At 38.5% G+C, this 12,630-nt stretch overlaps 1 protein-coding gene across 4 annotated transcripts in view; it reads left to right on the plus strand.

Moving 5' to 3' along the window:
• Nucleotides 1-12,630, plus strand: part of EML4 (EMAP like 4) — a 136,961-nt gene that overhangs the window by 39,444 nt on the left and 84,887 nt on the right. For all 4 annotated transcript variants that reach the window (XM_016192857.2, XM_060186934.1, XM_060186935.1 and 1 more), the window contains exon 2: nucleotides 2,783-2,965. In XM_016192857.2, coding sequence (XP_016048343.1) covers nucleotides 2,783-2,965 — 183 coding nt within the window. The remainder of the gene's footprint in view (nucleotides 1-2,782; nucleotides 2,966-12,630) is intronic.

The raw sequence follows: 12,630 nt of genomic DNA on the forward strand, positions 1-12,630 counted from the left end.
TTCTCACACAGCAGCAGCCAAAATGATCTTTAAAAAACAAAAATCTAAACCAGTGGTAGATAAGTTTTTAAAAGCTAACTAGTTCACTTGGTAGTTTATACCTTTCTTATGGCTTCAGTTAAAGTATTTTGACCCTTCTGTGATGTTAGAATGCAGTGTGAAAGAGCGTAAAGGGCACGCATTGTGAGTTGAGAGTGCTCTGTCTGAGTCTCAGGTATATATATCAAGGACAGATTGGTGACCTTAGGCAAGTTGTTTTACTGTTTAGCGATTTCCTCAGGTATAAAATACAAATAGTATGAAAAGAGGGTGTCAAGATAATAGACATGAAAGGAACAATATAAACTTATTAACGTTAATAGTTAACTTTGTGCTTGTCAATGCCCTTTGAAAAACGGACCACAGCTTTTATTACAGTCTATTACAAGCTAAGCCACTTTTTTAAAAGTGACTATCCAGTCATCTAAAGTAAAAATCCTGTATTAAAAAAAAAATCGGTATCCACTTTGTACAAGTTATATGACTTGGCAAAATCAAAAGCTAGTCACTATGTTGGCACTGAAACCCAGGACTATCCCTTGGTAGTATGGATGATAATCTTCCCTACTAGACCATGCTACCTTACTACAGGAACCAAGACTATGTTTATAAAACATACAACTTATCCTTTATTGAGAACACATTAGAGAGGTGCATATATATATATATATATATATATATATATATATATATATATATATATATATATATATTCATTGGCTTCATCAGGACCTCTGGCTTACAAGTGGTTATTTGTGAAATGAAAATTTGCTAGGTTGCATTATCAGCTAGGAAGGCATGGAAGGTCCAGGGCTTGAGAGATTCAAACTGGAATACAGGACAGACAAGGCTCACTACTGTCAGCTCTTGTGTTGTTACAGCTGACAGATCAAGAAGGATGGGCTGCATACTCTCTGGAAAACTTGAGGGGATTCCATTCTGCCTAACCCTTATCACATAGCCACCCCATGAACAGTCAGTCACATCTTTACCAACTGAAAAGACCATTCCATATAAATCACCCTCTGTAGTGCAGGTGGAGAGGAGGACACTGAGACGTATAGGTTGTCAGCAGAAAGGGACCTCAATAAGACATAGCATTCCATAAAAAGAGCTACTGTTTTCTTTACCTGAAAGAGTGTGACCACAGAGTAGTGCACTCATAAAGTATGGTTCAGCTAGAAGTCAGTAATACCATCACAGAATAGAAAAAGACCTCTGATATAAATATTTCTCAAGTGAGAGATTGAATTGTTCTGAGTTTGAGAGATCTGCCCCCCCCCCCCCGCCTTTGATGTCACATGTGATCAAGCCTCTCAAATTACTCAAATCATACCCTTTGTGCTATTAAACATTTGTGTTTGGTCAGATATACCCTAGACAGCTTCCTCACAATAGTCCTCTTTTTTTATTTTTTAATTAAAAAAATGTATTCTCTTTTGTTGCTTTATTGTTGTAGTTATTATTGTATTGATGTCGTTGTTGCTGGATAGGACAGAGAGAAATGGAGAGTAGAGGGGAAGACAGAAGGGGAGAGAAAGACCACTTGTGAAGCGACTTCCCTTTAGGTGGGGAGCTGGAGGCTTGAACTGGGATCCTTACACTGATCCTTGTGCTCTATGCCGTGTGTGCTTAACCCGCTGCGCTACCAACCAACCCACTGCGCTACCACCCAACTCACGAAACTTTGGTTTTTAAATACTGAAAAGTGTATTTTGTTTAAACTCAGATTGAGTTAAATTGTCTAAGATGTATCATGCTGATCTAAATCAGTCTTCTGTGAGAATCTAAGTTGCCCCCCACCACACACACACACTTTCCTGCTTATAGTTGGAAATTGAACTTTGTATACATTTGAAATTTGTACAACAGTCTACTGTTACACAGCTTGGAAAGTAGTTTGTAATCACATTGTAGAGAAACTTGTATTTTTATTTATTTATTTTCATTTTAACATGAGCACTACTTAGCTCTGGTTTATGGTGGTACAAGGGATTGAATTTGGGACCTCAGAATCTCAGTGAAAAAGTCTTTTTGCTGTTGATGTTATTTACCCAACATAAACATTAGCTGTATTCTATATAGAAACCACACCCCTCCTTTATTTTTTTTTAAAAGAAATAATGGATTTCATGCTTAAGGCACCAAAGGTCCCAGGTTCAATTCCCAGCACCTCCATAAGCCAGAGCTGAGCAGTGCTCTGGGAAAGAAAATGAAATGTTGGGACACTGGGAGAGAGAAAGCAAACATTCCTTTGAAAATTACATGTAGTTTTATGGGGCTTGGGGAGTAGGACAGTAAAAACAGAAATGAAGAATGCATTTTCATCATTAAGGCTAAGTCTGAGTTACCTATTTGATCCATGAAAAGGGCAAAAATGAAGTGATTTTTATTTTTTTTCTTCATAGAGAGCTTTGATGATGCTTTGTAATTAAGAAGGCTGCTTTGAATTGTTTGCTCCCTAAGAAGTTTTCAAATGTCTAGAAAGTGCCATATTTATATGGGAACATTTTGGTGAATGATGATGTTGATAATAAAGTAGAGAGAATTTGATTGGGAAATATTTTAATAACTTCTGTTACCCATCAGAGATACTAACTTTTACTATTTTAATTAGTTCTAGTAAACCATTTACAAAAACTCTTTGTTAAAATGATGGCTTGCTCCCAACTAGGCTTTTGTAGTTTTAATTTTTCATTAAATCTTTAAGTAGTTTAAAGATATTTAATATTTTCTTTTATAGATGACAGTATTTCTGCTGCAAGTACCTCTGATGTTCAAGATCGCCTCTCAGCTCTTGAGTTACGAGTTCAACAACAAGAAGATGAAATCACTGTGCTAAAGGCAGCTTTGGCTGATGTTCTGAGACGCCTTGCGATCTCTGAAGATCATGTCGCCTCAGTAAAAAAGCCAGTACCAAATAAAGGTAATGAAGTGTGCTGTACAGTAGGAAGCACACTGTCCAGTGTGCTAGCAGCATTAAGAACCAAATCTCTCTTTTCTCTGAAGTCTATCATGCCAGACACTTAACTGAGTAAAGTGTTTTCCCAATAGTTTTTAAGGTAGCAAGTCAGCCTAACTTTCTCATATACCTGCTCATTTTTTTTAAAGGAAATTCTTTCCTTTTGACAGTATATGTTTGTAATTTTTGCACCAGTTGCAACTTGAATCCCTGCCAAAAGAGAAAAAAAACTTGAATTTTGCAACATTTTCTTTGAGATAAAACATGCATTTTCTTGGTGACATTAAAATTGGGGATATGAACATCTATTTTCTCTTTTGGATTACTTGTAGTTAGTTTTTATTTCTGTTGTCTTTATTCTCAAGAGATTCTGAGAGTGTGTTATTTATTATTTTAAATTGGAAAATTTTGTGTACTGCCACTAATTATACTTAGGGACTTTTATATTGTATGTTTTGTGAATTTGATATTACTCTGGATAATAGCTATACTGAGTGCAGGAATTAAATCTTCTATGCTTTCCATCATACTTAGCACTCTTTCTTGAACATAGCTGGTAAGCACTCATTATACTTTCAAAATTAGTCCTTTTGTTACAGAAATGACTAAAATCATTAAAGCTTCATTTATAAGCCTTTCACCAGTTGTCAGGAGAGTCCTGAAGAATTTAAGCTCTGTAACTTACTGCCAAATGCAAATACAGCAGGAGTTTTAACTTTCATATATTGGGAGTATTCACAGCTTGAGAGAAACAGACTAAGGGCCCTGTTACTCTGAATTTGGGGCACCTTTCTCTTCCTTCAGCTAGCCAGAAAGAATGTTTAATTCTGTCACCTTCAGCAAGATAGTAAACATGTTTTTTCATGTGCCTTACTGATTTCTTGGCAGAGTAGATGAATATAGGTGTGTTTATCCCACTTTGGCAATGGGAAAAATGAGGATATTTACTGACTTACCTCTGCTTCAGTATGTCAGTCCAAACTATTAACTTTGGGAGGAGTCTTAAATAACTCCTAGATTCTACCTATGTAGAAGATAGTTAAGGAGGACATAGGAAACAGAATTAGATGGATAAAACAAGGAATTCTACTTTCGGATACTGAGTTTGAGGTATATTTTATCTGTAGATAATCGATATAGGTTTAACTTACTTATGGGTCTAGTGCTCCTGAAAGTAACATTTACTGGTTAGCAATAAGAATTGGGGATTATGCCTTTTGTAGTTGACAGTTGAAGCTGTAAATAGAGGGCATGGCATGAGAACAACATTCAGGAGAGTTTCTTTGTGAGCTTCAGTATTTCAACGTAGCAGAGAGTGATTCATGTTATGTTGCTAGCTGCCACAAAGATGTTAACAAAAACACAAAAAGGAAGACTTGAGAGGTGACTATTTGATTGACCACTTAGGAGAATGTTATAAGCCTTATCTTTCTTTAACTTTTTTTTTAACTTTATTTAATTTGTTAGGAGAGAGAGGAGATAGAGATAGAGAAAGAGAGACAGACAGACACCTGCAGCACTACAGCACTATTTGTGAAGCTTTCCCCTGTAGGTGGGGACCAGGCACTTGAACCCAGGTCCTTGCACACGATAGCATGCAATTAACCAGGTGCACTACCACTCAGCCTCCTAGAAACCTTTTCAAAAGCATTTTTATTTTATTTACTTTTTTTGCCCTTGTTGTCTTTTTTATTGTTGTTGTAGTTATTGTTGTTATTATTGATGATGTTGTTGGATAGGACAGAGAGAAATGGAGAGAAAAGGGAAAGACAGAGGGGGAGAGAAAGACAGACACCTGCAGACCTGCTTCACCGCTTGTGAAGCGACTCGCCTGCAGGTGGGGAGCTGGGCCCTCGAACCAGGATCCTTACACCTCCTTGCGCTTTGCGCCACATGCGCTTAACCCGCTGCGCTACCGCCCGACTCCCCAAAAGCATTTTTAATGGAGTGATAGATTGCAGGTCAAATTGCAATATTTTGAGCAGTAGCAGCTGTGAATTGTGGAATTGAGAACAGCAGCTAAAACCAGTCTTTCAAAAACTTTGCCTGAGAAAGGAAAATGGTTGTAGCTAGAAGAGAATGCTAAAATTGAAGAATAGTTTCAATTTATCACTTTTTCTTTAGGAGACACTGATGCCTTTTAAGAGGCAGCTTCTGGTTTGGTTTAAAAAGAAAAAAAAGGAGTCAGTGTCTGGAATAGAGAAGGGAATGGAAGCCCACAGAAAGAAGTAAGTTTGAGAACTGCCAAGATCAAACCAGGACAAATTATTTCTCAAAGATAATTTCTGGAGTAGTTAGGGGAAAATGAGTATGCAGATTGATGTGTATGGACTTTACAGAGAAGGTAAACTTTGAAAAGTGGCCTTTACCATGCACCAGGTCCCGGGTTCATTCCCCCCAGCATTGCATAGTAAGTAATTAAACATAGTTGGCCAACTTTGACATCAAGAAGAGTTTTATCTATAATGAAACAAGCATTTTAAGAAAAGTATTTAAGGTTTTTTTTTTTTTATCCCACACATATGTGATGCCTCTGTTGAGTGGCTTCCCTAGGTCAAATTTTTATCTTTTATTTTAGAGAGAAAGGGGGAAAGGGGACAGATGTAGAGGAGAAACACAGCAATACCTTCCCACTACCCTTGGAGCACCTCCACTTTACTTTCCATGGTTAAACAAAGTATTCTACAATAAATGAGTATTTTATGAAATACCCAAATAATGAAATTGTAATGGCTTTGTATTTTTTTTCAATTGAAAAGTAGAATAATTTTTTAATCTGGTGACACTTCTGATACTATGAAAATTTTTACCTAAAATGTGAAATTTTTAGCTCTCTGAAATTAGAATATACAGTATTCATGTTCACAAAAATTAATGACAGACCAGTAATCTCTTCTCTTAAGGCATGTACATTTTTAGAGGATTTTTTTTTTTTTTAAAGGTTAAGCTAACCTGGAAAAATGGGGATGTCGAGACTTTTGGGAGCTGTTAAAAGTTATAGTCAGCTTCCTTTCTGATGAAGATGATTAGTTTTGCTTCATATGGTGGTACAGGGAGCATGACTTGGCTTCAGGTATAGTTAAAAGTCATTGTTAATTTAGCTGATGCCTAACTGGCATTCCTGGTGTCACTTCATAATAGTGTTGCTATTTAGTAAATGCAGAAATCAGAAACACTCCTGGACTAGTTATTTCAGTATTTTTAGTTCATCGTCTCCAGTTTGCTAGCAGCATTAAGAACCAAATCCCTCTTTTCTCTGGAGTCTATCATGCCAGACACTTAACTGAGGTAGGGTGTTTTCCCAATAGTTTTTAAGGTAGCAAGTCAGCCTAACTTTCTCATATACCTGCTCACTTTTTTAAAGCAAATTCTTTCCTATTGACAGTATATGTTTGTAATTTTTGCACCAGTTGCAACTTGAATCTCTGCCAAAAGAAAAAAAAAATACCTGTACTTTGGAGCTGAAGGGAAGGCCCAGGGAACACTTTGGCAGCTTTAACTGCCAGGAAAACAAATTGTATCACAGCTGGTGCCTGGGAAATCCATTAAGACCTCATGGGGTGACCAAATGAAGGTAATTTGAGCATACAGCCCAGTGGCATTATGTGAATACAAGCTGTTAGTATACAATGGCATATGAGCTAAGGAGTCATACTTATCTGAAGGTGGGAATCAGTCATTTCAAACCAGGAAACTGCTGGCAAACCCAAAGTATCAAGCATTATAACCCATTACTTGAGAAATGAGAGAACCCAGAGGCAAAATTGAAGTGTAGAAGATGTCAGGTCTCCAAAAGAAACATTTCTAATTATGTAGCATCTGGGGAGGTACACAGGCACAGATCTGTATCATTTGGCTCTCACTCCCCATAACATTTGAGAGAAGACAGGGTTGTCACTGGTTTGCTGTAAATAGCGTTGATAAGTAAATCACACCAGCCAGGTTGGAAACGTGTAATTTCCTTGGTGGGGCCCTTGAGCTAAAATGACTCATTAATTTGGGATGAGAGAGTACCTTATTATTTTGACAACAGATCAAAGACTTGGAAGCTGCTATTGATATATAAAAGTAAAACAGTACCCTGCCTATAACCCATAGGGGCATGCTCTAAGACCCCCACCCTCCCGTGGATGCCTGGCCTGCAGCTATACATAATGCCAAACACCACACATACTGCTCTTCCTATACACACTTGCCTACACCTATGATAAAGGTTTAATTACAGATTAGGCTCAGCAAGAAATTAGCAGCTAGAAAATAGACCAGTTCTATCAGAATACTCTGGTACAAGGATGTAAATGTTCTCTCATAATATCTCACTATAGGTAACTGAAACTGCTAAAAATGAAATACTGGTTAGGGACAGGGCTACTATCTCTGGTTGATGTGACCTCAGGCCGAATAGTCAGCCACAGAGTTCCATTCCAATATGAGAGTTGATTGCTTCCTTGCGTCTACGTACAGCATACTTTAAAACATTGTTCTTAGGGTGACCAAGAGTTAAAAGGACTAAAATTGCTTTCCATATATCTGTTGGCCCTTTGGATCTTTTCTTTGGAGAAGATTCTGCCCATATCTCCTCTCCCCCCCCCCCCCCATTTTACAGTGGCATTTGCTTGTCTTTTTATTGCTGAGTTTGGAGAGTTATTTGTTCAGTGTATGACATAAAGACTTTCTTCCACTCCAAGAGGTAGTTCTCTTTGCTGTGCAGAAGCTTTTCAGTTTGATGTAGTCCCATTGGTTTATTTTCACTTTTGTTTTCCTGGCAATTGGACTTGAATCAGTGAAGATGTTGTAAAAACTTATATGGAAGAGAATTCTGCCTATGTTTTCTTCTAAGTATTTGATGATTTCTAGCCTAACTTTTAAATCTTATATCCACCTAGAGCTAACTTTTGTATATGATGAAATTTGGCGGTCCAGTTTTATTCTTCTGTGTGTCATCCAGTTTTCCTAATGCCACTTGTTAATGAGGCTTTCCTCTTTTCACTTGATATTTTGGACTGCATTGTCAAAAATTAGTTCACAGTAGGTGTAGGCTTGATTTTTGGGCTCTTATTTCTGTTCCACTCGTCTGTCTGTCTATTTTTAGTTCTACTATCAGGCCATTTTGATTATAATGACTCCACAGTGTTTTGAGGTCAGGAAGCATGGTGCCTCCATTCTTGCTCTTTTCTCACAGGATACTTTGGCTCTGTTGGGTATTTTCTGTCTCCAGATAAACTTTTATATCTTTTTTTTCTACTCTCTCATTTTTTAAAATATTTATTTATTCCCTTTTGTTGCCTTTCTTTATTGTTGTAGTTTTTTCATTCTTATTGTTTTTTTTTTATTGTTGTAGTTATTGATGTTGTCGTTGTTGGATAGGACAGAGAGAAATGGAGAGAGGAGGGGAAGACAGAGAGTGGGAGAGAAAGACAGACACCTGCAGACCTGCTTTACTGCCTGTGAAGCGACTCGCCTGCAGGTGGGGACCCGGGGGCTGGAACCGGGATCCTTACACTGGTCCTTGTGCTTTACGCCACGTGCACTTAACCCGCTGCTCTACTGCTCGACTCCCCTTTTCTACTCTCTTGAAAAAATTTTCTGGCACCTTGATAGGGATTGTGTTAAATTTGTATATGGTTCTGGATAGAATAGTCATTGTGACAATGTTACTTATTTTTTTTAAAAAAATTATTATATTTATTTATTGGATAAAGACAGTCAGAAATCAAAGGGTAGGTGGTGGTAGAGAAGGAGAGAGACAGGGAGATACCTGCAGCCTTTCTTTACCACTTGCAAAGCTTTCCCTCTGCAGGTGGGGACCGGCAGCTGGAACCTCGGTCCTTGTATACTGTAACATGAACGCTCAACCAGGTGCTCCATCACCTGGCCTGTTACTTCTTGTAATTCATAAACATAGGATGTCTTTCCACTTGTTTGTATCTTCTTCTGTTTCCTTGAGAAGTGTCTCAAAGTTTTCAGTATAAAGATCTTTCACTTCCTTTGTTAGGTTTATCCCTAGGTATTTTATTGTTTTTGCTCTATGGTGAGTGGAATCTGATCATTAGGGAGATCAAATAAAAACAGTGAGATACTATTTTACACCTGTAAGAATGTCATACATTAGAAAAGACAAACATCAACTGTTTGAGAAGTTGTGGCAGGGGTGGGGGAAGCAGCTCTCCTTTGGCTGGTGAGAATTCACCAGAAATCTAGAAATGGATCCACCTTATAATCTAGTAATTTCTGTCCTAGAGACTTATGGGGAGAGGGGCAAATCTATCCTAAAAGACCTTTGCACAGTAATGCTCATAGCAGCACGGCTTGTAATAACCCAAATGTAGAAAAAAACCTAGATAACCAACAACAGATGAATGTCTAAGGAAGTTGTAATACATGTATGTATTGGATTTCTATGAAGCTGTTAAAAGTGATGAGGCCATTTCCTTTGCAGTATCAAGGTTAGAACTCAAAGGCATCATATTGAGTGAGACAGGCTTGAAAGAGAAAGATCAATACCAAATGATATCACTTTATGGATAGAACTTAAAGAATAATGGACAGTAAGGAAGGACATAAGGTGAAAGTCTTGGACTGGGTATGACCTAGTTCACCAAAGGACTCTAGGGAATGAGGGAAAGGGACAAGATAAAGGGACATTGGGGTCCTGTTGGGTTTCCTAGACAAAAGTCATAGGGAGATGAGAGACTGGCTCTGTGTTAAAGATAGACTCTAAACCATTAACTTCCCAATAAAATATAATTTTAGAAGGACTAAATTAGCAGCTTCTTCTGAGACAACAGCATAAGAGACATGTGTAGATAACTTTCCAAATGGAAAGAATAAAATGGGTGATGGAGGGGGACTAGTTCTCTGTCTTGTAAAAGAGTGAAGCAGAGCCAGCAGAAACTGGAAAAGGTGGTGGGAGCCTGAAAGTGTGAGGAGACAGAAGAACTGCATTTGTGGGGCATATGAGTGGGACTCTGAGTAAAGAGTTATGCTTCACAGATGAGCTGGACTTTTCTCCTGACCAGAGCATTCCTGTCCTTCAAGACTGAATTATTTCCTGAAAATGATTTTTATAATTTTGATATCTACTTGGAATGTTTTGAAATTTTATTTGAATGTCTCTTCTGGTATATATGCATGTATTACATATATAATTTGTTAATACTGCTGGATTATAAGATATTTGAAGATGAGGCAGTTTTTTAAAATCTAGCTAGCCTGGAGATTCCTTAGTAAACATTTGTTAGACAAATGAGGGAAACAGATAGCTATACAAATAGGAAGGTGTAGAAGCTGTACATTAGAAGGTGAGATTGGGAGAAGAGGTGTAAGGAGGAAAATAGTCTGGATGAGTGTAGCAAGAAGGTAGCAGTAATTAGCAAGTGTAGCAATAATTTGAATATATAACATTATATATCATTTAGGAGTATATTGCATTTAGGAGTAAGCCAAGGTATGTGAAAAGGCATGTGCTTTTGTCTGTCATTAAGGAATAGAAGCCATCATGATGATTATATTCTTGTCCTGATGCAATGTAAAAATTATTATTTGCCTTTAAACCTGGTGTTAAAATAGTTTCCACTGTAAATAAACTAAATTAGTATTTTTGGTTTACAGACTTTTGGCCTAAATCTCTCTTTAGCCCTGTTGCTGCTCAGAATGGAACTGCTTTTGTACCTTTGGTGTATAAAGGTCACTGTTGCTGTGCAGTCTTATCAGCTAATCTTAGAAAGGGTTGCAGCTCAAAGTAAATAATACCCAAGCCCTGGAGAAACGGAATGTATATATGAACGTGCTTGCAAACGCGCACGTGCGTGCACACCCCCCCCCCCAATGATGCAATCTTGTTATAAAATTTGTGTGGCTACAGACATTGTTTTTGTGTCCATTTCTTTTAATTTCCTTATTGTCTACATTTGGAAGAATATAGCCTTACTCAGCTCTGACTTATGGTGGTGTTGGGGATTGAACCTAGCATCTCAGGGCCTCAGGCGTGGAAGTCTTTTGCAGAACTATTCTCACTCCCCAGCTCAAATTTTATACCTTTCAATTAAAAATTCATGTACAATTCTTTTCTCTGTTTGCTGACTCTGCCTTTTTTTAACTTCCTGTCTCTACTTTGAGTTATCAGTTCACTCTTATCCACACACTAGGGAGAGTTGTCTTAAGTTAAACTATTGGCTTGACCATGAAAACCTTCATTTGATCTTTTCTTGCTGTTTATGTGAGTATCCAGGGGCCTAGATAACTTGCATTACCCTCTGCTTAGAATTTCCTGTCACCCCCCCAAAAGAAAAAAAAAGAATTTCCTGTCCCCAAACTGATGAATTCTTGCCTGTTGTGCCAGCACAGTTGAGAAGGTCTCTCTCCACTAGGCAGAATCATTCCTCTTGGCTTACCTGCTAACCTTAAACATGTTATTCATCTCTGTAGACTTCAGTTTCTTTATCAGCAAAACTAGAGTAATAACAGGAAGTCCCTCTCGGGATGTAACATCCTTGGGAGGATGCCTGTAATTAATATACTCTACATCCCTCACATGCAGTTGTTTTCTTTTCAGTGTACTTCACTGTTTTAGGTGTAAAAATAAAGAAATAATAAAGACTGCCCCCAGTAGACCCCTGATAAAACTGATAAATGATAATAAAAGTGCTAAGAGTGCTAGAAGAGTCCCTAGGGTAGATATGAAAACTTGCAGGAGACAGGCTCCACATTTTGCCTTCATGGTATTAACAGCCACTTACTCCAACCATTCACCAATTTGTCTGCCTGTATTCAGGACTAAGGGGGTAGTTCAGTGGTAGCGCACAGGATTTGATTCTGCAGAGCCTAGGTTCCATGCCAGCATCACCAATAGCTGAAGCCAAGTAGTGCTTTGGTCAGGAAAAAAGGGAAAGAGCAGCACTTCAGCACTTCAGACTTACTTGTGTACTGACTGGACTGTTATGCTTGTATGTCCTTCAGATTTCATAAATAGAAAATGTCTTTCAACTGAACATACGGTCTTTAAGTCCTAAATGTTAAAACTGCCACCTCATGCCATTCATGCTGCCTGGCTCCTCTGTCTCGGATCTGCACCATCTTGTGCTGCCATCTGCTCTTCACAGAGCCACCAGCAGGCTTTCACAAAGATGGAAATAGTGTGCAGACTTCCCCCCACCCTTCCCCCAGCTTAAAATCCTCTATTGGTCTCTGTCTTCTGCAGATAGTTTCCATGGTCTGGCCCTTCATTACCTCTCCCCCTTTCCAATCTGGACTCTGTTCTCTCTTGCTCAGCATTCTCACCGCATCAAAGACACCGCATCAAAGAGCTTCACTCAGTGCCCCCACCTCCAACACACACACACACACACACGCACGCACGCGCGCGCGCGCGCGCGCACACACACACACACACACACACACACACACACACACACACACACACACACACACACACTCTCAGTTCTTTCTCTTTACCCACACTGGGATAGGATCCCAGAATCTTACCACTTCCCTGTTACCTGACTATCTCTCCCTTACCTTTTAAGTCTTTGTTCTGTGTTTTTTCTAGGAAGCCAAAATTGAACTCTGCCCCTAATCATCTTAACAGAATTATGTGTCTATTCTTTGTATTTCCCTGACACTGTTCACAA

This window comes from Erinaceus europaeus, chromosome 3, assembly GCF_950295315.1.
Source record: "Erinaceus europaeus chromosome 3, mEriEur2.1, whole genome shotgun sequence".
In the NCBI taxonomy this organism is placed as follows: Eukaryota; Metazoa; Chordata; class Mammalia; order Eulipotyphla; family Erinaceidae; genus Erinaceus; species Erinaceus europaeus.